This window comes from Lynx rufus, unplaced genomic scaffold (genome assembly GCF_022079265.1).
Source record: "Lynx rufus isolate CCGP_SWC_20201006 ecotype Redwood Valley unplaced genomic scaffold, mLynRuf1.p SCAF_30, whole genome shotgun sequence".
In the NCBI taxonomy this organism is placed as follows: Eukaryota; Metazoa; Chordata; class Mammalia; order Carnivora; family Felidae; genus Lynx; species Lynx rufus.
This window is the reverse complement of record NW_025814846.1, coordinates 4,149,392-4,175,129: the sequence shown is the minus strand read 5'-3', so window position 1 is coordinate 4,175,129 and position 25,738 is coordinate 4,149,392. Positions and strand designations below refer to the sequence as shown.

Here is a 25,738-nt window from a genome sequence, read left to right as displayed (position 1 = left end):
TGTCCACTACAACTTACCAACCTATTTAATATAAAAATACTCTGTAAATTTTATGCAATGTAACAACTAGTCCAAAATCACTATCTCAGTGATGCCTTCTCTAACTGCACGAGACAGTCAATGTTCTACTTTCTGTGCTGCTTTAAAAATTTTGGTCGTAACACTATTGAAACACTTATCACAAGGAATTATGATGTGTTCGTGTTTATGTCTCCTTCATGCAAGAAACTGTATGTACCCTGAGGAAAGAAAAACTAACATGCATCATTATGGTATGTCCAGTGTCTTGTAAAATGTCTGGCACAAAGTATATATTATATCCATAAGTATTCATTAAATGTAGTTAAATAAATGAATGAGAAAAAATATATATGTTACAAAGATGGGAAGACTGTGCCTATGCCATCTATAAGAACTAGCATTTGAAAGAAGGTGAATAAAACCTTTAGATATAATTTATTTAACTCTAGTATTTAATGAGAAAAGGAAGAGAGGGGAAAATGGACATTTGTGGTCATAAAACTCTTAAGTGTCTAGACTGACCAACACGGAAGTAGCATAAGACCTGTGCTTAAACAAGCCCATAGCTGGTTTCTGATCTGGAAGAGATGTGGTAAATTAGCAACATTTAATAAATATTGGATAGATAGAAGTATTAGTGGGTGGAGGGGTAGGTTTGAGCAACAATAAGCCTCAAAGACTGGGGAGAGTTGAAACTGAAAGAGCAAGAACAGTCTAGCACACAAAAATATTTGTGATCCATACCAATATGTCCTGACAAATTGGCTAGACTGCAATAAACTGGGATTTCAAGGTTAAAGTTATTGGGGCTAAAATCCAACTGGAATGTGGGGGCAGGTGAAGAAACCCACATGCAAACTCACATTCTGCAAACTGAGCTGGAGCTGCTGTTTGTATGGGAGAAAATCCTGTGTGAGCTCTACAGTCAAGCTGTTGGAAATGAAGAGGCTATGAAGAAAGGCCAAGACCTAGGGAAAACATGTAAAAATAACTTTATCACCAGCATCTTCTCATTATCAAATAAAGGAAAAAGAAACACGGAAAATAAATTCCATAGCGTTACACAGTATAGTGTTAAAAGTAATCATGAAAACAAAAACAGGTGTACATAAATCCATTCTCTTATTAGGTTAAACATTTACACTGGAATTAGTTCCATAAAATAAGAACTAATAACAAATTTGTTCATTCAGATCATTTTCAGATAGCATATAAAACCATTCATAATTTGGATAATATGGGAATAGACTGTGTCTTTTCTCTTTATATCTTCAGAATTGTCACAGAGTAGGTGCTCAATTAATATTTGTTGAATAAACAGATAAGTGAATAAATGAATAAAGTAAGATTCTGTACCTTAATGAAGACTGTCATAATGCTAAAATATTCACGGAGTGTGAACCCATTTTTGAGTTAGAAATGTTTCAGGGAGGTTTCAGAATAAGACATACAAATGATCAGTCAAACATTTTTAATGTTAAAAATATTCAACCTCAATAATCAAATACACATAAATAAAAACAAAGAAAATATGATTTCAGCTATCAAAAACCTTTAAAAAATAATACTCAATTCTGCCAATAGTAAAGTGTAATAAGAAGTAGTAATAATTGTTCTATTCTTTTTAGAAAATAAACAGGTAGGTGCATATAAATATGCACACAGATAACACCATATGCATATAGACATGCATATATGTATAAATACAAAAACAAACTATATATATGTATATATACATAAATACATATAAAAACTATGTACATATACACACGTATGTGCTGCATATATATGTGCATGTGTGTGTGTATAAACGTATATGGGTGTGTATACCACATACATTGTCATATACACAATCTTTCTGTTTCTCTCCCAAGCTTTCTCATCTCAGGAAATGACACTACTACCCACTCAGTCAAGCCAGAAAGTAAAGAATCATCCCTGATTTCTCTTCCACTCACATCTGAATCCAAATTGTGTCAGTTTTATCTCCAAAACATAGCTCTAATCCAGCCATTCTTTTCTGTTTGAACTTCCACCACCCTAACCGAAACCAACATCTTTTCTTGCCTAGACCACTGTAGTAGCCTCCTAACTGGTTTCCTCACTTTCACTGTTGGTCTCTTTTAAGCCATTCTCCACACAACAAAATCAGCTCATGTCATATTCTGTTTAACACTTATCAGTGGTTTTCCACTACACTTAGACTAATATCCAAACTTTTTACCATGCTTACAGGTCATGTGCCTTCCTATCATACATTAATTACTTCCTGCCCCTCTCCTTTTCTATTGCCAGTATCTAGAGGCACTAATCTTTTCATTCTTCAAGCACACCATTCTTTCCTAACTTAAGGACTGTGCACATGTGTTTTTCTGTGTCTGGAGTATTATTTTTCCATTATTCATGTGGCCTCATCCTCTCTTTCTTTAGATCTTACCATAAATGATACTTTCAGAGGTCTTCCTTGACCATCTACTCTAAAGTAGCTGCCCATTCTTGTTATTGTTTTAGCCGTTATCACAACTTACAAATAATTTTATTTATCTGTATCCTTGTTTCCCTTCTGTCTACCCAATATGAATGTAGTCCTCATAAAGACAGAAACAGAGTCCATCTTATTAATTATAGAATACCCAGTGTTTAGCACAGTGCCAGTCATAGAAGTTCAATTAATTTTTTTGTATAAATGAATACACACTTGATTGCATACATATATATACAGATACATACAAATGTGAGCACAGATACATGTGTATATAGATATACATGTTCATGTGCAAAACATATGTGTACACACACCCACATAAGTACAAAGGCATACACAAATAGAGAAAGAAATACTGTAGATACACAGAAAACTTAGAAGGAAAATGTCACAATATTAACAGTGATTACCTCTGTTTTGGAAATTTATTCTTTTTGTTTTATTTTTCCTATAGTTATTTTTAGCTTTTCTGCAATAAAAGTACATTTTTTATGCTAGAAAATAAAAGTTGTTAAAATTCCACATAGTTGTCAAATCAAAGCACATCACTTTTATGCTCAAAGAGATGTAAGTAGAAAAAAATAAAGAAGATAGAAGTAAAAACAGTACATAAGTAAAAACAGTACAATAGGAAGTCATTGAGTGCAAGGGACATGAGCTTGTAGCACATTGACTGGTATCTGATAGGCCCTTTAGAAGCTTTATGAAAGCATGAGAGCAAGGAAGGGAGGAGAGCAAGATAAAATGAAGGGTGACCGAGAAATCAAAGGAGGGAGAGAAGGAAAGAGGAAGCAAAGAAAGAGAAAGAAAGGAAAATCATAGCTAGGGAGACAAAATGGAAAAGAAGGGATGCTTGGGTGGCTCAGTCGGTTGGGTGTCCAACTCTTGATTTCAGCTCCGGTCATTATATCCTGGTTTGTGGGATCAAGCCCCACATTGGGTCTATGCCGACAGCATGGAGCCTGCTCAGGATTCTCTCTCCTTCTCCCTCTCTTTCTCTGTCTCTCTCTCAAAATAAATACATGAACATTAAAAAAAAGAAAATGGAAAGAAAAGAAAGGCAGAAGGGGTGGTAAGGAAGAGAAAATGTTAGTAAGAAAGCAAGAACAACACAAGCTGGTGTGTCTATTTTCTTGACATTCATTATTAAGCATTAAATATCCTTCACCATCTTTGAGATTTCAATTTTATGATCAAAGTTCTCTGCATTTACCGGGAATTTGGTAAATATTTTTAGACTATTCATCAACAGATAGAACTTACTGGCTCCACAATATTGAACTTCTTGGACTCCTGAACTTCCTGGATTTGATAAACATAATCAAGGGAGGACTCAAAGAAATTATGCCTCTCTTTGTCCACCTGGAGGTCTGCCTGTAGAAGAAGAGCAGCAAAAGTCACATAACAGCATAATCATTCACACAAGTCACTGCTTTTATGCACTCAACAGAATGCTAGAGCTAGGAAATAATTTAGCCACCAAGTAGTGATCTTACTCCTTTATTTTACAGATAGGAATTATAAGTCAAGAAATAAAAAGCGATCAATGGGAAACTTCTGGTTTCTGGTCGAACAATTAAAAAGCTTGCAAGTTATCATAACCATCCTCACAAAAAAACAATGCTGAACAAGTTGAAAATCAACAACTTCTCTTAGAAACAACAGAGAATTGAAATCAGAGGGAAAAGAGCTGCCTCAAATATTGGATAGACAGGTCAAAATGGAGAATCAGAGCTTATGAGAGCAAAAGCCCCGAAGCAGAAACCCGTTGCTATAGCCAGTATCAGGCTATCAGTTATTTAAGAACAACTCTATAAGGAAATCCAAAGACAACAGGGAAGACAGAAACAAAAATACCACAGGAAATTTTGGCCTCTGAGAACAATATCTAGAATAAACCAAACATAGCCTAACAGCAAACTAAGTACAGCCTAACTCCTATCTATATAAACATAAAGCCTCATGTTAAAGACCTATTTACCTCAGTTCCTTTTACCCAGAACATTACACCTGGCTTTCAACAAAATATTATAAGTCATTCAAAAGGGGAAAAGACAACAACAACCAGTTTGAAGATAAAAAACAAACATAAAAACCAAACAGATAAGGCAGAGATACTGGATGGTGGAATTATTAGACAAGAAATTATAGTGAGGGCTCTAATGGAAAAGGAGGACAATACACAAGAACAGATGGGTAATACAAGTGGAGATATGAAAGGTAGGGGAAATAATCAAAAGGAAATGCTAGAAATAAAAAACATTAGCAGAAATGAAGAATGCCCTTAATGGGCTTATCAACAGACTGAACAAGGCTAAGGAAAGGATCAATGAACTTGAAGATATGTTAATAGAAACTTCAAAAACTGAAATGCAAAAAGAAAAAAAAAAGAATGAAAAAGATGGAGTAGTGTATTTAAAAGGTGTTGGACAATTATAGAAAGTGGAAGATACGCATACTAGGCTTTCTAAAAGGAGAAGAAAAAGAGGAACATAAATACTTAAAGTGATGACTAAAATTTTTCCAAAATTAGACAGATAAGAAACAAAAGATTGAGAAAGCTTAGAGAACAATAGTATAAATACAAAAAAATTACATGTAGGCATATCATATTCAAATTGCAAAAAGTCAAAGGCACAGAGAAAATCTTGAGAGAAGCAGGAGAAAATCTACCTTATCTAAAGAGGAGCAAGAATAAGATTTCTCTTAAGAAACCATGCAAAAAGAAGAGAGTGGAGTGAGATGTTTAAGGTACTGAAATAAAATCACAAATTTATACTTCTGCATCCAGTAGTTATTTTTCAAAGGTGAAGAAAAATTAAAGATTTTCTCAAATAAAAATTTAAGGAATGTTTGAAGTAAACTTGTGACTGAAGAAATATTACAAGGAGTTCTTCAGACAGAAGGAAAACTATATAAATGAAAAATGTGTACCAAAAGAAAGAAAAGAAGAGTACTAGAGAAGGAATAAATGAAGGTAAAATAAAGTCACATTTTTCTTATTTTTAACTAATCTTACAGATAAGAGTTTGTCCAAGATAATAATTGTAACAACGTATTTGGTGAATATAGATTATCAAATAGTGAAATGAATGACAATATTATAAGTGACTGAAGGGAGAAATAAGAAATATTCTGTTATAAGGTTCCTGTACCACCCATGAAGAAGCATAATGTTATATGAAAGCATAAATGGATTAATTGTAAATGTGTATGGGAAACCAGAGTAACCACTAAAAAAGTTTTAAAAAGTATAAATCATATATGCTAGAAGAGGACATAAAAGGGAATCATACAATTTTAAGTTAAAAAAAGAGAAGGCAGATAAAAAATTAAGACAAAAATAAGCAAAGGGTAGCCAACAGTAACAAACATGGTAGATATTTATCCAACTATATCAATCACTTCAAAGGTCAATGGCCTAAGCACACCAACTAAAATGTAGAGACTGTGAGAGTGCATGAAAAATAAGAGCCAACTATATGCTATGTATAACATATCACTTGAAACATAAAAGACATAGACTAAAAGTAAAGGTATGGAGAAAAAAATTCCATGCCAACAAGAATCAAAAGAAAGGTGGAATAGCTATATTAATTTCAGAAAAAGGAGACTTTAGAGCAACAAAACCTGTCAGGGAAAAAGAGACATAACATAATGATAATGGTAAATTCTCTAAGAAGATATAACCACCCTTATTGTGTAATAGGACATCAAAACATGGGAGGCCAAAAACTGATAGAACACCAAGGAGAAATAGGTGAATCCACAATTAGAGTTGGAAATTTCAACCTTCCTGTCAGTAATTGAGGCAGAAAATCAGTAAAGACAATCGAATTGAACAGCACCATCAACCAACTGGATCTAATTAACATCTGTAGAACATTTCATCCAACAACAGCAGGATACACCTTATATTCAAGCTCACACAGATCACCATGATCAACCACGTTCTGGGACATACAATATACTGGAATAAATTTACAAGAACAGGAATCATGAAAAGTATGCTCTCAGACCACAAATAAATTACACTAGAAATCAATAACAAAAAATAGCTAGAACCTGCCAAAATACTTAGAGATTAAACAGCACATTTCTAAATGACACATGGGTCAAAGAAGAATTCTTATGAGAAATTAAAAAGTATTTTAGACTAAACAAAAATGAAAATATAACTTAGTATTTGTGGATGTTGTGAAGGCAATGCTTACAGGAATGTTTATAGCATTAAAACCATATATTAGAATAAAATAAATCTAAAATCAATAATTTAAGCTCCCACCTTAGAAAAATAAGAGCAAATTAAAACCAGAATAAGCAGAAGAAAAGAAATAATAACAATTTTTAAGGAAACCAATAATATTAACAATAGGAAATAAACAAAGAAAATCAACAAAATCAAAATCTGGTTAATTTAAAACATCAAAAAAATAGATAAGACTATAGCCAGATTAAGAAAGAAAAAGAAAACACATACATTTAAAATGTCAGAAATGAGGAGCGCCCATGTATCTCAATCAGTTAAGGATCCAACTCTTGATTTTCTCACAGGTCATGATCTCATGGTTTGTCAGATTGAGCCCCATGTCAGACTCAGTGCTGATAGCACGGATCCTGCTTTGACCCTCTCTCGTTCTCTCTCTGCCTCGCCCCCACTCACGCTTTCTGTCTCCTTCTCTGTTAAAAATAAATAGTAAATAGCCTTAAAGAATAAAAAAATGTCAGAAATGAAAGCAGAGTCATCACTATTGATCTCATGGATATTAAAAGGATAACAAAGGAGTATTAATAACAACTCCATGCCTTAAATTTTGATAACCTAAATGAACTAATTCCTTGAAAGACACAAGCTTCCAATACTCACACAAGATGAAATACACAATCTGAATAGATTTATATTTATTAAAGGAATTGAATCAATAATTAAAATCCTTCCAAAAAAGAATGCACTAGATGGGTTCACTGGTGAATTTTACTAGATATTTTAAAGAAGAAATGATACCAAATTTTTACACTCTCATCCAGAAAACAGAGGCAGAGGGAATATTTCCTAACTCATTCTCTGAGGCCAGCATTACCCTGATACTAAAACCAGACAAAGACATTACAATAAAGGAAAAGTACAAACTAGTATCTCTCATAAACATAGATATAAAAATTCTCAATAAAATATTAGCAAATCAAATCCACTAGGGTATAAAAAATATACACCAGGACTGCATGTGATTTATTTCATGTATGCAAGGCTGGTGCAACATTCAAAAATCAGTTGATATAATTCATCACATCAACACCTAAAGAATAAATATTAAATGACAATACCAACAGATATAGAAAAAAATATTTGACAAAGTCCAACACCCATCCTTTGAGAAAAACTTGCAACAAGCTACAATTATAAGGGCACTTCATCAACTTGATAAAGAATATCTGTTAAAAAAACCTACAGCTAACACCATATTTAATTTTGAGAAACTAGATATATTCTCTCTAACACCAGGAACAATTCATATTCAAATCATAGTGGAATTCTAAGCAAATGCAATAAGATAAGAAAAGGAGATAAAAAGTATATAGATTGGAAAGGAAGAAATAAAACTATCTTTTTTTTCCACACATGACACAATTGTGTGTACAGGAATTCCCCCCAAAAGTCAACAAAAATCTGTTGGAAGTCATAAGTAACTAGATAGCACAACTGCAGGATACAAAGTTGATATAAAAAATCAATTGTTTTCTTACATGCTAACAGTGGACATTGAAATTGTAAATTAAAAACACCAAACTATATGGGTGCCTGGGTGGCTCAGTCGGTTAAGTGTCTGCCTTCAGTTCAGATTATGATCTCATAGTTCGTGGGTTCAATCCCCACGACGGGCTCTGTGCTGACAGCTCAGAGACTGGAGCTTGCTTCAGATTCTGTTTCACTCTCTGTCTGCCCCTCCCCTGCTTGAACTCTGTCTGTCTCTCTCTCAAAATTAAATAAACATAAAAAAACACTGAAGTATTTGAATTAGAAGAAAATTTGAAATGCTTAGTCATAAATAAAAAATTTATAAGATCTATATGATGAAAATTATAAAACCAGTAAATCAAAGATCTAAATTTATGGAGAAATATTACATGTAGATGGATATAAAATATTATCAAGATGTCAGATCTTCACAACGTGATCCATAGATTCAGTGTTATCCAATTCAAAATTAATGCAAGCTATTTTCTGGATATCAACAAAGTGACTCTAAAGTTTATATAGACAGGGAAAAAGGCAAGAAAAGCCAACACAATATTGGGAGAGAAGAACCAATTGAAGTATTTACACTATCTGATTTCAAAATTCCCATAAAGTTATCATAATCAAAACAATGTGGTACTGGTGAAAGAACAGACAAATAGATCAATGGAACAGAATAGAAAGTGTGAAAATTACCATTTACAAAAATAAACTCAAAATGGATAAAGGACCTAAATGTGAGACAGGAAACCATCAAAACCTTAGAGGAGAAAGCAGGAAAAGACCTCTCTGACCTTAGCCGTAGCAATCTCTTACTCGACACATCCCCAAAGGCAAGGGAATTAAAAGCAAAAGTGAATTACTGGGACCTTATGAAGATAAAAAGCTTCTGCACAGCAAAGGAAACAACCAACAAAACTAAAAGGCAACCAACGGAATGGGAAAAGATATTTGCAAATGACATATCGGACAAAGGGCTAGTATCTAAAATCTATAAAGAGCTCACCAAACTCCACACCCGAAAAACAAATAACCCAGTGAAGAAATGGGCAGAAAACATGAATAGACACTTCTCTAAAGAAGACATCCAGATGGCCAACAGGCCCATGAAAGGATGCTCAACGTCGCTCCTCCTCAGGGAAATACAAATCAAAACCACACTCAGGTATCACCTCACGCCAGTCAGAGTGGCCAAAATGAACAAATCAGGAGACTATAGATGCTGGAGAGGATGTGGAGAAACGGGAACCCTCTTGCACTGTTGGTGGGAATGCAAATTGGTGCAGCCGCTCTGGAAAGCAGTGTGGAGGTTCCTCAGAAAATTAAAAATAGACCTACCCTATGACCCAGCAATAGCACTGCTAGGAATTTATCCAAGGGATACAGGAGTACTGATGCATAGGGGCACTTGTACCCCAATGTTCATAGCAGCACTCTCAACAATACCCAAATTATGGAAAGAGCCTAAATGTCCATCAACTGATGAATGGATAAAGAAATTGTGGTATATATACACAATGGAATACTACGTGGCAATGAGAAAAAATGAAATATGGCCTTTTGTAGCAACGTGGATGGAACTGGAGAGTGTAATGCTAAGTGAAATAAGCCATACAGAGAAAGACAGATACCATATGGTTTCACTCTTATGTGGATCCTGAGAAACTTAACAGGAACCCATGGGGGAGGGGAAGGAAAAAAAAAAAAGAGGTTAGAGTGGGAGAGAGCCAAAGCATAAGAGACTGTTAAAAACTGAGAACAAACTGAGGGTTGATGGGGGGTGGGAGGGAGGGGAGAGTGGGTGATGGGTATTGAGGAGGGCACGTTTTGGGATGAGCACTGGGTGTTGTATGGAAACCAATTTGTCAATAAATTTCATATATATATAAAAAAAGAATTTTTACAGAAAAAAAAAAGAAAGTGTGAAAATTATATTTACACATAAATATAGTCAATTAATCTCTGACACAGTAGCAAAGACAATACAATAAAGCAAAGATAAGTATGCATATACTAGGACATGATTTAAGATACTGTTCTGACTCACTATAGTAAAAAAAAAGAGTATTGTCAAGTTTAATAAAACACTACAGGTGATGCACTAAGATTTTTCCTTTTTATTCTTTCATTTTACAAAATGTAGGGCATGAATCACTAAATTGATATCATGACCTACTAAATGAGTGGCAACCTGCAATTTAAAAATTACTGCTCCCATGAACAGTATTAGCAGATAGCTCACCAATCTTATCCCAGAAAATAACACAAAACAGATATTGTTTTCTAGTATCATATTTCTTGTATTCGAAGGACCTACTCTTGAGACATCTTTTTAAAGCATCACCTTTATTTTTGCCTCAACGATCCAGAGGTCAATGTAGATATTATATAAGAAAATCAGGATCATAATCTTCCTTCATTGTTTCTGACACCAGCCCTAGATTCTGAGCATCTACTTCATCCCCCCAAATACTTCCTAAGGTAAAGTCTTTATAAAAACTGGTTGGGGGTGCCTGAATGGCTCAGTTGGTTGAGTGTCCGACTACAACTCAGAACTCACGTCATGATCTCGTGGTTCACAAGTTCGAGACCCGCACCAGGGTCTGTGCTAACAGCTCAGAGCCTGGAGCCTGTTTTGGATTCTGTGTCTCCCTCTCTCTCTCTGCCCCTCTGCTGCTCGCACTCTGTCTCTTTCTCAAAAACAAATAAACATTTAAAAATTAAAACAAAAACTGGTTGGGAATTTATCTAGCCTGGGCTATGACTCAGGTTGTTTACCTGCAGAGACTCTCATTGGACCAGAAACGGCTTGTGAAGTAATGAAAAAAAAAAGGGACTGTTTAAATATCTATGGAAGTTAATAAAATGAAATACAACACAACTGTGGGGGAAAAATTTCAGTATGTGTGCTACGAACCAATATTCAAGGTATATTCTTAGGTTAAAAAGAGTAAGATAAGCACACTGTGTATAGTAGCCTTCTAGACTTCTGGAAAGTTTCACAAGCTATTAGTAATGGGAACTGCCTCTAAGGAAGAGAAGGAAAGGAACGGGAATCTTGAATGATAAGGATTTAATATTTTCTATACCTTTTTATAGTGTTTGAAGTTTTTATTTTGTGTATATACATACTTTATACTTTCAATTAAAAATAGATAAATTTAAATAATATACCAAGATAGTCTTTTAAACAAATGGTGCTTAAGCAACTGCACATCATCATGCAAAAAATTAATCTAGAGACAGACCTTAAACTTTTCCCAACAATTAATCCCAAATATATCATAGAGCTAAATGTAAAAATCAAGGCCCTAAAACTCCTAGAAGATAATATAAGAGAAAATTCAGGTGACCTTTGACTTGGTGATAACTTTTTGGATATAACATAAAAGCATAATCCACAAAAGAAAAAACTGATAAATTGGATTTCATAAGAATTAAAAATTTCTTCTCTGTGAAAATCTTGGTTAAGAGAATGAAAAACAATCCATAGACTGGGAGAAAATCTTTGCAAAACATATCTGAGAAAGGGCTGGTATCTAAAATAGACAAACAAGCAGCATTATCAACAATAGCCAAATTATGAAAAGAGCCCAAGTGTCCCTCAACTGATGAATGGATAAAGATGTGTATATATACAATGGAATATTACTCAGCTATCAAAAAGAATAATCTCTTGCCATTTGCAACGTCATGGATGGTGCTAGAAGGCATTATGCTAAGTGAAATAAGTCAGAGAAAGACAAATACCATGTGATTTCACGCATACATGGAATTTAAGAAACAAAAACAGATGAATATAGGGGGAAAAAGACAGTGAGACAAACCATAAAACAGACTCTTAACTATAGAGAAGAAACTGAGGGTTGTTGGAGAGGAGGTGGGTGGGGGGATGGGCTAAATAGGTGATGAGTATTAAGGAGGGCATTTGTTGTGAAGAGCACTGGGTGTTGTTATATGTAAGTGATGAATCACTAAATTCTACTCCTGAAACTAATATTATACTGTATGTTAGCTAACTAGAACTTAAATAAAAACTTAAAACAATACAAATTCCAAGTTAAAATTTTATTTTTTACTCCTAGAAAGTTGAAATAAATATCTTTTACCCCAAGGGGCGTGGAGGGGGTGGGGATAAAACAAACAAAGAAGTAGTAGGGTATCTTTTTTTTTTTACATTTATTTATTTTTGATTGACAGAGAGAGACAGAGCACAAGTTGGGGGGTGGGGCGGCAGAGACAGAAGGAGACACAGAATCCAAAGCAGGCTCCAGGCTCTGAGCTGTCAGCACAGAGCCTGACACGGGGCTCCAACTCACAAACCGCAAGATCATGACCTGAGACGAAGTCGGATGCTTAACCGACTGAGCCACCCAGGTGCCCCTAGTAGGGTATCTTTTAAAAAAATAAAAATAAAATAGACAAACAGCTCTTAAAATGAAACGATAATAATCCAATTAAAAATGGCAAAATATATGAACAGATACCTTACCAAAAGAGATATAGAGATGGCAAAAATGCCTATGAAAAGATGTTCAACATAATATGTCATTACGGAAACGAGGATTACAATGAGAGATCACTACATACCTATTAGAATGCCTAAAATCCAAAACACAGACAACACCAAATGCTGACAAAGAGAGCAACAAGAGCAATAAGAACTTTCATTCATTGATGATAGAAATAAAAAAATGTAGTCACTTTGAAAGACAATATGGAAGTTTCTATAAAAAACTGTAAGAAACTAAATATACTTTTACCATACAATCCAGAAATTGTGCTTTTTGGTATTTACCAATATTATTTGCCAAGTTATGTACACAAAAACCTGCATTCAAATATTTACATAAGCTTTATTAATAATTCACAAAGTTGAGAGGAAGCCAAGATATCCTTCAATAGGTGAAAAGATAAACTGTGGTAAATACACACAATGGAGTATTATTCAGCACTAAAAATAAGCGAGTTATAAAGTCATAAAAAGACCCAGAAGAACCTTAAATGAATACTGCTAAATTAAATAAGCCAAAATGAAACTGCTACATGCTGTATAATTCCAACAATAAAACATTCTGGAATAGGCAAAATATGGAAACCATAAGAAGATCAACAGTTACTAGCAGTTTGGGGGGTGTGGCTGGATAGAGGGATGAACAGGTGGTGCCCACACATATTTTGGGCAGTGACATATTTTCTGCATGATAGTGTAATGGTGCATTTATGTCATTATACATTTGTCAAAACCCCCAGATGTATAATGCGTTGGCTCATCATTCATGCAAATGTTAATAGTAGGGGGAACTGTATGCTGGAAATTAGGGATATATGAGAACTCCGTACTTATAATTAATCTTTTCTGTAAACCTATAACTGCTCTAAAAATAAAGTCTCTTAATATTAAAAAAGTGACCCAAGGTTCCCCAGATTATTATTTTTTTATTTTTTTAATGTTTATTTATTTTTTAAATATGAAATTTATTGTCAAATTGGTTTCCATACAACCTCAGATTATTTTTAATTGAAGAAGTTCAAAGGCTGTATCCTTGCTCTTTAGTAAAGTCACCAGGGACCTCTACATACAGCAACCAAACTACTAGGACATTCCAGAAGCTTTCATTGTAAAAGTTTCCAAAAGAACAAAGTTTGGACTGTGCCAAGGGTCCCAACCCCCTAGAGAATTGGTAATTCACTAGGAGGACTCAAAGGACTCCAGCATAAAGTCATACTCATGGCTAAGACTTATTTTAGTGGAAGGATATAAAGCAAAATCAGCATAGGGAAAAATACATGGGATGAAGTGTAGAAGAAACTAGGTGAAAGCTTCCAAGAGTGTTCCTTTAGTACAGTCACAAAATACACAGTTAATTCCTTCAGCAACAAGTTATAACAACACATGTGCAATATGGTCTACCAGGGAAGCTATTTAGACTCAGTGCCCTAGGTTTTTATTAGTGCCTGTACACAGGTACTGGCTGCTGAGCATATACCAAGACTCCAGACTCCCAGAAGAAAATAAGACATTCAGCATAAACCATATTGTTTGTACAGGCAGTCTAGGCACAGTGAGTCATTCTTACCATTTAGGAAAAATTTTATATCTGTGTAAGAAACTGCCCACTAGCCTAGTTCCCAGATACCAGCCAAGAGTTAATCTTATAGTCAGATTTTCTTAATCAAAGTAGACTCAGGCCTTTTATGTTAACTATCTTCTACCTAGGAACCCAAAACAGAATAGATGGAAAAGGAAGAAAACAAAGGTATGCAGAAGAAAAAACGACAGAAGACCCCAGACTAGTACTTCATTCCAGTTTATGGAAGAAAAGTAGTCCTTCACTTTTTCAATACTAACTCTATCCACCACTGAGGCTCTGATTTATCACCTTGAAGCACCTTACATGATGTAATGGACACTCACCAAATCACATATCAGCTTTGCCACAATCTATATAACCTTGGACAAGATGATTTCTAAGAAATTTCACAGCTCATGTCTATGACCTTATTCAATTGAATATCTCTTTTTATACTTGAATCTACAATATATCTATCTTTTACTTGATCTATTATCCAACACACAGATCCATTCTTCCATTAAAAGCAGTTTTAATCAGTTAATTCCTTTCCTCCCTTCTCCAGGGCCACCCTTGTGACTTAGACCTTTTCCTCTAGATCATTGTACTACTTTCCTAAACTGATTTTTGTTTGTTTGTTTGTTTCCCGGTCTCTCCCAGGTCTAATTCATCTTACACCCTCATACAGTTTAAGATTTCTAAATCAGAATTCCACTCATATTGCTTATACAACCAAAAGGTCTTGTTAATCTCCCCAGAGCCAATAGAATTCAATACAAACTCCTGAGCCTATCACTCCATAATATAGCCTGAACTTTCCTGATCATATTTTGTCTTTCACTACTCTGCAATAGTAATGAAAATTCTGGTCATACTATTTCCCAAACGTACTCCATGTTTTCCATTCTTGGGGCCATTGCCCTCCATGTGAAAGGTCCATTTCTCCATTTCTATCTGTCAAAGACTTCACTTTTTGTTGAATGACCACCTCAAATTGAATGGGCCCCATTATTTTACAAAGGCAAATCTCCACATCCAAATGTAAGTTTTTTATTCTCCAAACACCTCCCCACCCCTATAAGGATACCACATACAGATACATGTTACAGTATGTAAAAAATGCTACTTGTTTAAGTGTCATGTGTATTCTTATTTTAGCATTCCAATTATAAGGACAGGAAGGACAGGAAGGAAGGACAGGAAGTATGTCTCATTGTCTCTCTAGTCCTATTGAACCCAGCTTAATGCCTGACATGTGGTATGCATTCATGGAATAGTGATTTATTCGAACTAAAGTCCCTGAAAGCCCATACAAAAAAGTTAATGTTAGAATATCTTGGGGGAAAAAAGGAGAAGATCTGCTCCTGATCTACCAAATACAGTACTAGTCTAACTTTATCCTCATGTGGATTTTGGAATCAAAAACAGAACTGAAAGGGACTCTGGAGATCATTGCATATCACTCCTCCTTTGAAAGAAAAAAAATATGTTATCCAAAGTCACACCATGAAAATGTTGGAAATGTTATTTCTTGTAATAACAAGTGTTGGCAATGATGTGAAGAAAAAGAAACCCTCATGTATTATTGGTGGGATGCAAACTGGTGCAGCCACTGTGAAAAGCAGCATGAATATTCCTAAAACAATTAAAAATAGAATTACCACATGACCCAGTAATTCTACTACTGGGTATTTAGGCAAAGAAAATGATAACACTAATTCAAAAAGATACATGCACCCCTATCATAGTTGCAGTATTATTTTCAATAGCTAAGATAAGGAAGAAACCTAAGTATTCATTGATAGATGAATGGATAAGGAAGACGTGGATTTTGGTATAATATGCAGCCATGAAAAAGGATTACATCTTGCCCTTTGTGACAATATGGATAGCTCTGGAAGGTATTGTGCTAAGTGAAATAAGTCAAACTGAGAGAAATTAATACCATATAATTTTAGTCATATGTGTAATCTAAGAAACAAAACATGAGTAAACAAAAAGAACAAGACCTATAAATAAAGAGAACAAACTGATGGTTTTCAAAGTAAAGGAGGGTGAGAAGGATGGACAAATTGGGTGAAGGGGAGTTGAAGAGATAGAATTCTACTTATGGAATGAATAAGTCACAGGAATAAAAGGCAGAGCATAAGGAATATAGTCAGTGATACTATAACAGTGTTGTATGGTAAAATTTTATTTTCTCAAACTTACATGTTATTGTTTACATAAAAATTATTTATATATTAAATTATTTATTCTAAAGTCCAAAAAACAAATGAACAACAACAACAAAAAAGTCACACAGTTAGTGAGTGGAGGAGCTAGTTTGGGAACTCAAGACTCCTCAGTCCCAGGCAAAAGGTTTTAACTGTAAGACTACTATTATAGTGGTTCCCTGCTGAGGCAGGGTATTAAGGAAAACCTTGTAATAGGAAGATACCAATGTTACCAAGGCATATCTGGCAGCAGAAGGTAGGAACAGGCTTTTTGAACATACCTCTTGTAACTGAGATTCTTTCTTTTTGGAAGACAGATGTAAATGCCGATCCAGCAAGGAATAAAATCTTTCACCATCCTTTTCAAATTTCTTTTTCCGTTCCTAGATGTGAGAGAGAAAGCACAGATTAAGATGTCTATAGTTTTTAATTCACTCTGCTCAGAACTGAGAATGAAGGATGCAGTGTCACATTCTCCATATTTCTAGTCTCTGGAAAGAACAAATAAACAGAAAATTTACTTTTGCATTGGTCTCAGCAGTTTTGATTACCTCAAATATAACCCTAAACCATTCCACCTAAACACAGGGCAGTTCCTATTGGTACATTTGATGGCCCTGGGAGCTGCTGCTCAGAAAATGGCACTTAAAATGGCTCTGTACAGTTGTTACTTTTTCTTCCTTCCAATATCTTTCTTTTTTTTTATGTGCATTAACTACTCATTCATTTTTTAAAAATAGAAATAAGGAACAATGGTGAACTAAATATATGCCTTTAAAAGTCATATACAATGCATTTAGACAGCCTAATAAGCAAAACATTTCCAAGGCAATAGGAACCCTGGACTGCTTCTATAAATTATGAATTCTTTGGTATTGTTTAAATATTTTACTACTGCATGTTAAAAGATGATGTTTAAAATGAGGAAACAATCCTGGAAAGTGTGGCTTGGAAAGCAAGAGTCAAAAACTTTACAGGAGGATGCGCCTGGGTGACTCAGTAAGTTAAGTGCCTAACTCTTGATTTCGGCTCAGGTCGTGATCTCATGGTGTCATGAGGTCAAGCCTTGTGACAGACTCTTCAGTGCTGGACATGGAGCCTGATTAAGATTCTCTCTCCCTCTCTCTCTGCCCCTCCTCTGCTTGCATTCTAGTCCTCTCTATCTCTCTCTCTCAAAATAAAAGTATGAAATTTAATTAAGCTCTCTGCCTCAATACAACTTAATTAAGCTCTCTGCCTCAGCACAACTGGAAGTCACACAGCCCCAAAGGAGCACTAACAATGTCCATTTGTCACATACTAATGCTGACACTCTGCAATCCTCTGAACATCATGCTGGGAAATTCATGGAAACAGCTTGTACTGTGTCATGGTAAATCCAAATTCACTGAGCATCTACAGTGTGCCAGTTACTAGAAGAGGCACAGCAAGGGACACACAGGAAAAATAGAAAAAAAAACCTCATCCATGATTGATTTCTAGAGGCAATCTGTTCCTGGGCAAGAAGCTTAGACCGTTTGTGACCTCTGACCTGTAAGAAACGTGCTTTTTTCCAAAGGTAAAGAAGCAGAGAGGAAGCTAACACTAACTGAGGATTACAATAGGCCAGGAAGTATGCTATATACTTATAATCCATTATTTCATTTAGTCTTCACAACCCTGAGTAGTAGATATTGTAAAGGAACTTAAGGATCAAAAAGAAGAATTAACTTATCCAAAGTCATATAATATACAGATATACTTGATTTATTACATACAGTCTAATAAAGCCCAGATGATCATGAGAGGAATTGCACTCAGGAGGCCTGTAAATAACCAGGAAACCTTGTGAATAAAACTCAAGTAGGTCTACAGCCCTAGCCCAAACTCAGATACCAAAACACAATAGAAATATTCACACAAAACATATAGGTAGGACAAACTGTACCTCCAGCTGGTAAGTCTATTTAAAGTAGCAATTGTTTGAAGAGAGCATTAGATCCAGAAAATGTCAGTGACTTCTCCAGGAAAAGATAAAGATCTGTTGATCATTTACCCCTCCAATTCCATTTTTAAAATAAAAACTATGAAATATAATTCATATATCATAAAATTTACCCTTTTAAAGTAGACAATTCAGTGGTTTTTAATATATTTACAAAGATGTATATCCATCATTGCTGTTTAATTCCAGATTATTTCTGTCACCTAAGAAAAATCCTATAACTGTCAGTCATTTCCCCCTTCTCCCAAATCTGCCCCCCAAGAAGCCACAATTTTTTTTGTCTCTATGGATTTGTTTATTCTATAGATTTCATATAACTGGAAGCATGCAATATGTGACCATTTGTGACTGTCCTCTAACACTTAGCATAATGTTTTCAAGGTTCATCCATGTTATAACATGCATCAGTACTTCATTCTTTTTTCATGGCTGTATAATGTTTGTATGGATACACCACATTTTCTCTATAAATTCATCAGTTGATGGACATTTGAGTTACTTCCATTTCCTTGGCTGTTATGAATAGTGCTGCTCTGAACATTTATGTACAAAATTTTCTGCAGTCATGTTTTCAACTCTTTTAGGAATACACACACACACACACACACACACACACACACATGCAGTGGACTTGCTGAGTCATATGACAACTCTATGTTTAACTTGCTCAGAAACTGCCAAATTGTTTTCCAAAGCAGTTGTATCATTTTACATTGTCAACAGCAATGAGTGAAAGTTACAATTTCTACACATCCTCACCAACACTTACTTATCTTTTTGATTATAAACAACCTTGTGGGTGTTAATTTGCATTCACTGTGGTTTGACTTGCACTTCTCAAATGATTAATGATGTTTTTTCATGTATCTGTTGGCCCTTTGTGTATATATGTATATATATTTTTGAGTTAAAAATTTATTGTATAATTCTGAATACTAGCTATGCTGTATTTTCTCCCATTCCTTGGATTGTTTTGGCACTTTGTTGATAGTGTCCTTTGAAGCATGAACATTTTTAATTTTGTGAAGTCTAATCAGTCTATTTCCTTTGATTTCTTGTGTTTTTGCTGTCATATCTCAGAAACTGTTGCCTGATCTAAGGTCATGAAGATTTATACCTATGTTTTCTTCTAAGAGCTTTATATTTTTTGTTTTTATTTTTGAATATGGTGTAATATAGGGCTCCAACTTCATTCTTCTTCATATGGATGTCCAGTACTCCCAGAACCATTTCTTCTTTCCCTATTGAATTGTTTTGGCATTCTCACAAAATATTGATTAGCTATAAATGTATAAATTTATTTCTGGACTCTCAATTCTATTATATTAATTTATATGTCTGTCTTCTTCATGTCATTACCACACTCTCTTGATTATTATAGCTTTGAAGTAAATTATGAAATTAAAGATTATGAGTCTTTTTTTCAATATTTCTTTTTCTATCTTGGTCTTCTATGTGGACTTTAGGATCACCTCATCAATCTGTTGAAAATGGCCAGCTGAAATTTTGGTACAGATGGCACTAAATCTGTAGATCAATTCTGTGACTATTATCATCAATAATATGAAGTCTTATAATTCATGTACATAAGACGTGTTTCCATTTATCCTTCTATTTATTTAGATCTTCTTTAACTTATTCCATTAATGTTTTGTACTTTTCAATGTACAAGTGTTGGACTTTTTTTCTTCTTCTAATTTACAACTAAGGAGTTCCTGGATGGCTCAGTCAGAGGAGCAAGTGACTCTTGATCTCAGGGTCATGAGTTCAGGCCCCATGTTGGGGGTAGAGATTACTTAAATAAATAAAATGCTTTTAAAATTTAAACCTAAGTGCTTTAATCTTTTGATACTATTATAAATGGGAATTTCTTAATTTAATCTTGGGACACCTGGGTGGCTGAGTTCGTTCAGCATCTGATTCTTGATTTTGGCTCAGATCACGACCTCACGGTTCATGAGATCGAGCCCCATGTCATGTTCTGTGCTAAAAATGTGGAGCCTGATTGGGATTCTACCTCTCCCTCTCTCTCTCTCTGCCCCTCTTTTCCTCCCTCTCTCTCTTCTTCTCTCTCTCTCTCAAAATAAATAATTAAATATTAAAAAAAGAAATATAATTTATCATCAGCCATTATACCATGGCTCAAGTCCAAGCCCATGCCTACCATAGGTTATTCCATAGATAACATGAACTAAGTAATTCATGAGCATAGGTAGGATCTAACCCTTAAATATGCATTAACTAGATATGGGTTAGCTGTTTTCAGCATAGCCAGAAAGCAGTATAATCTGTTCCCTATAATCTCCTCAACCAGAAAATAGCTATTTGATTTCCCACATATTAGCCTTCCTCTCACCTCTCTTGACTTGTGGAGTCTTGAGTAATCCTCTTTGCCATCCTTAGCTTTGCTGGACAAAGCTGAAAGCCAAACCCACAACTAATGACCCTAACATGATAAGCTGAACCCACATAGAATCAGACACTGAATAGAGAAAATAGACCCAGGAAACTTTCCTGCAGCATTACACTCATAATGCTCAAGTGATCACTTAAAAACCATTCATGTGTAAGACTTTTAAAACTTCATTTATTCACATGATCATTTAGTTCCATGCAGTAAATTAAGAAATGCAGCTATCCCCAGTCACCTTTCTTCTATTTCCCCTTCTCCAGAAATAAACTTTTTCATCTCTAAGCCAATTATTCTAGTATTTGCTTTAATATTTCTAATATCTCAAAACAAAGGTTTACATTGCTATTACTAATTCTTAAGTTTTGTGCATTATCTATTAACTTCCAAAAAAAGATGAGGATTTAGCCTTTTCCTCTCCCTGTCTCATTATCACCACTATCTCTTTTGTCTCCCAACCCAAACTCATGTCCTGATACTCCTATTAAACTTATATTGCAATTTTGCTTTGATTCATATTCAATAATTAAATTATTATGACCATCTAAATATTAATTATAGATTAAACATGTAATACAATATTATTAATGTTATTTTCCTGTACAACTAGATAACCATCAAATCATCTTAAATACCCTAGAAATTGATATAAAGATGGACAGAACAAATTCCACAATTAAAAACAGAGAAGAGGCCACATGAAAGAAGGTAGAAAGAATGGAGATGTGGTTTGGGACAGAAACAGATCACAGCTGCTGCAGTCCAAGAGAAGGGTGAGAGACAGACTAGCAAATAAGGAAGCTCACAGGAAAAATGTATCCCTATAGCAATAGGCTTAGAAAACAAGAGGGGCCAAATTTCTTGCATTCTTACAACCAGCGAACCTTGAAGCCTGGAGTTTTAAAAGTCGGCAGGCTTGTCTGGGATAGAGCCCGGTAGGCATTGTTCTGCTCATGGAGAGAAGACAAGAAAACAACATAGGGATAAACAGCATGAAAACAGCAATCTGAAGACTTTGGGGCACACTGTGGGGGAGGTTATTTGTTCATCTTGGAGCACACCACAGAGAGACAGCATTCCAGGAGAGAACCCTCTGGGAACAAAGGAACTGGCCAGTACCATTTCCATGCCTTGCACCTCAGCATAGGCACAGGGCCATATGCAGGAACCAGTGCAGCACCAATACTCCCTACCTCACATGCTTACACCAAGCTCCCAAACTCTGGTGGAACCACTGTTCCCAGTGATGCTTACCTCAGTCCCAATGTTTTGGGACCTGCCCCCTGGAGGGTGGCCCAAATTCCTGCTCAAACCATGTCTTCCAACATGGGAGTTTAGCAGAGCTTCAGTTCCATGAGTGGGGGTGACAGGTCTCATTTCACAATCAGACCAGAGCACACCTAGTTAAAATGTACTACATTCAGGCCAGGGACTACATACTGCATGCATCAGGCAAAGAAAGTCCCTGCATACAACTGGCCTGAAGAATAAAGCAGACAGAACAAAACAGCAGAACACACGGAGAAAATATTAAAGACACTCCTGGAAGTGCCAGGCCCTAGGGAACGGGGGACACTACACAGTAGGGCACTACAGGACTTCTTCTTCATAAGGCCACTAACACAAAGAAATAGGCACAGAGACATAGAAAAAAGAGAAGACAGAGAAATTTATCCCAAATGAAAGAGGAAAAGGCCATTACTAGAAATGTAAAAAAAAAGTTATAAATAACATATATTATAGATAACTTAAAGTAAAGATCATAAGAATAATCACTGTACTTCAGGAAAGAGTGGAAAACATGACTGATACTCTTAAAACATGGATAAGAAATAACATAGCAGAGATAAAAGGCTTACTAAACAAAATGAGGCACATGATTGATAGAATCAACACCAGGCTGAAAGAAGCAGAGCAATGACATAATGACCTAGAAGACAGAATAATGGAAGACAATTGAGCCTAACAAAAGAGAGAAAACAGAATTATGCAAAATGAGAAGAGACTTAAGGAACTCAGTGACTCCAGTAAATGTAAAAACATTTATGTTACTGGGGTACCGGAAGAAAATGGGTTACAAAAGGGGGCAGAATATTTATTTGAAGAAATAATAGCTGAAAACCTTCCTAATCTGGGGAAAGAAACAGACATCCAGATTTCGGAGGGACAGAGAACTGCCATCAAAATCAACAAAAGCAGATCCACATCAAGAAATATTCTAATTAAATTATAATAGTGATAAAGAACAAATTTTTGAAAGCAGCAAGACAAAAGAAGACAGTAACTTACAAGGAAAACCCCATAAGGCTATCATCAGCTTATTTTTCAGCAGAAACTTTCTAAGTCAGAAGGGAATGGCATGATATATTCAAAGTGCTAAATGGGAAAAATCTGCAGCCAAGAATACTCTGTCCAGTAAAGCTATCATCCAGAAGATAAGGAAAGATAAAGTCTCCCAGACAAACAAAAACTAAAGGAGTTTAGTACACTAGGAGTTTACTACACTAAAGGTGTAGTAAACTACACCAATTCTGCAAGAAATATTAAAGGTAACTCCTTGAATAGAAGAGAGGCCAAAACTGACAGTATAAAGATAGGAAACATAAAAGCAGTAAAAATGACTTTCTATTTTTAAAAATTCAAGGAAATCACAAAACAAAAGGATGTAATATGACAACATATACCTAAAATGTGGAGAGGGGAGGAGTAAAGAATAGGTTTAAACTTAACTGACCATCACATAATATAATTGCTATATGAAGAAGAGCTTATAAACAAACCTAATGGTAACCATATATCAAAATCGACTGATACATGTGCAAAGAATAAGGAGAAATAAGTCTAAATATAAAACTAAGGAAAATCAGCAAATCATAAATGAAAGATAATAAAGGATTAGAGGAAAGCTTTAGAAACAAGCACAAAATAATAAAATGACAATAAATGCACATCGATCAATAATTACTTTGAATGTAAATGGACTTAAATGCTCGAACAAAAGACACAGGTGACAGCATGGATTAAAAAAAGAGAGACCCATCCATATGCTGCCCTCAAGAGACTCACTTTAGACCAAAAGATGCCATCAGAGTGAAAGTGAGGGGATGGAGAAACATCCATCATGCAAATGGAAGTCAAAAGAAAGCCAGGGTGGCAAGAATTGTACCAGAAAAATAGACTCTAAAACAAAGACTATAAAGGAGGAGTTAAGATATTTGAGAAGTAGGGGGATCCTAGGCTTTGCTCATCCCTCAAACACAGCTGTATTGAGGTCAGATCACTTGGAACACCCAGGATATCTATCTGCAGAGTGGCAGAAGTATCTCCACAGCTGGAGAGAGACAGTGTGGCAGGTGCAAGGTGCATGAATTGAATCAGGGGAGAAAAAAAAATGGCAGTGCCATGGAGGGGAGGCAATGTTTTCTCTGGAGAGACAAAAGGGACAGAGAGAGAGGGGTTGATAAAGTGGGGCATCAAGTTCACACAAGAGGAAAACCTCTTGAGACCAGGGACAGGGGCGTGAGAAGTATTGAGTGTTGTGGCTTTTCTTTGTTTGTATGTTTGTTTGAAAACAGCATTTGGAGCTCAAACTCTGAGGCTACGGAAGTATGCAACTTTCTCTAAGGTGGAGCTGTAGCACAATCTGGGGAGGAGGGAGATGACCCCACATTGCATAACAGGGTGTAGGGATCTCCATGGCTCATAGAGAGAATATTCCCCTTCCTGGAGTGCTTTTCAAAGAGGGTATATTACCTCCCCAAGGACAAAACACCCTACAGGCAACAGAAAAAAGGCCTTTCATCAGTAGAGGACATAGGTGCACCCAAAGGGAATATAACCTTTGCTGCTATCAGTGGCATTACGCTTTAGATTCCTTAAATTCCACAGACTGCACAGGTATGGGACTGTTTTTCAGGGCAAAGGATTACAGACACAACATGGAGAGGCTCTACTCCAGAGTAGGGGTGGGCGTGGATCCCAGTAGTGCCAGGTCCTTTAAGACTTTGGGTTTGGAATCCAAGCTGCATGCCAAAGAAAAAATGCAGGAGAGTTGTGGCACACAAATAAGTGACTGCCCTCAATATTCTGTGAAGCCGTCTGAACAGATGAGGGGGGTCAGTTAGTTCCCCCATCTGGGGAAGAGAGATTGGAGTGGTGCCATTTTCCATCCAACAACACTGTAGGACTTTGGAGAGCAACATAGCAGCCCCCCAGGGGAGGCTGGAGGCACTTACACCAAACCCCACCATCTGTGCCTGGCAACTATTTATTTAGTGGAGCAGGACTGATTTTAAGCCAATGCAGCAAACCCCTTCTTCAGAAGACCAGCACAGGCAGCACCAAGCACACACCAAATGTACTGAAAATCTAGTGCTTCAAAATGACACCTGCAGTTTTGGTGGAAATAGGACTAGGCTTACTTTTTTTCTTTCTTTTTTTTTAAATTTTTTTCTTTCGGAATCAAGCTCATATTCCCTTGTTTGTTTTTTTTCCATTTTCTTTTTGCTGTGTTTGGAGCAGACTTTTTTACTCTTTTTCTTTTGTCTTTTCTTCCTTTTTCTTCCTACCTTTTTCTTTGGAATCAGCCTTGTACTTTTTTTGAGTCTCTGTTTGGTTTTTATTGTTCCATTTTCTTTTCTCTTTTTGGGTATCAGGGTTCTCCCCCCTTTTTTGACAAACAAATCAAAGCACACCTAATTAAAGGTCCCAACACTAACCAGTGCAAGCAAGGAGGAGCTCAGCAGATACTGACCAGTGAGAAAGAGCAGCCAAAACGCAACAGTACAGTACACACAGCATACACTAGAAAC

At 35.7% G+C, this 25,738-nt stretch overlaps 1 protein-coding gene across 1 annotated transcript in view; it reads right to left on the bottom strand.

Annotated features, from left to right (window-relative positions):
* OPHN1 (oligophrenin 1) overlaps window positions 1–25,738 on the bottom strand; it is a 593,683-nt gene that overhangs the window by 268,455 nt on the left and 299,490 nt on the right. Inside the window, exons 6-8 of the mRNA XM_047092574.1 lie at window positions 16,815–16,916; window positions 3,770–3,880; window positions 885–989 (exon numbers count right to left, since the gene is read on the bottom strand). Of these exons, the coding sequence (XP_046948530.1) occupies window positions 885–989; window positions 3,770–3,880; window positions 16,815–16,916 (318 nt within the window). The remainder of the gene's footprint in view (window positions 1–884; window positions 990–3,769; window positions 3,881–16,814; window positions 16,917–25,738) is intronic.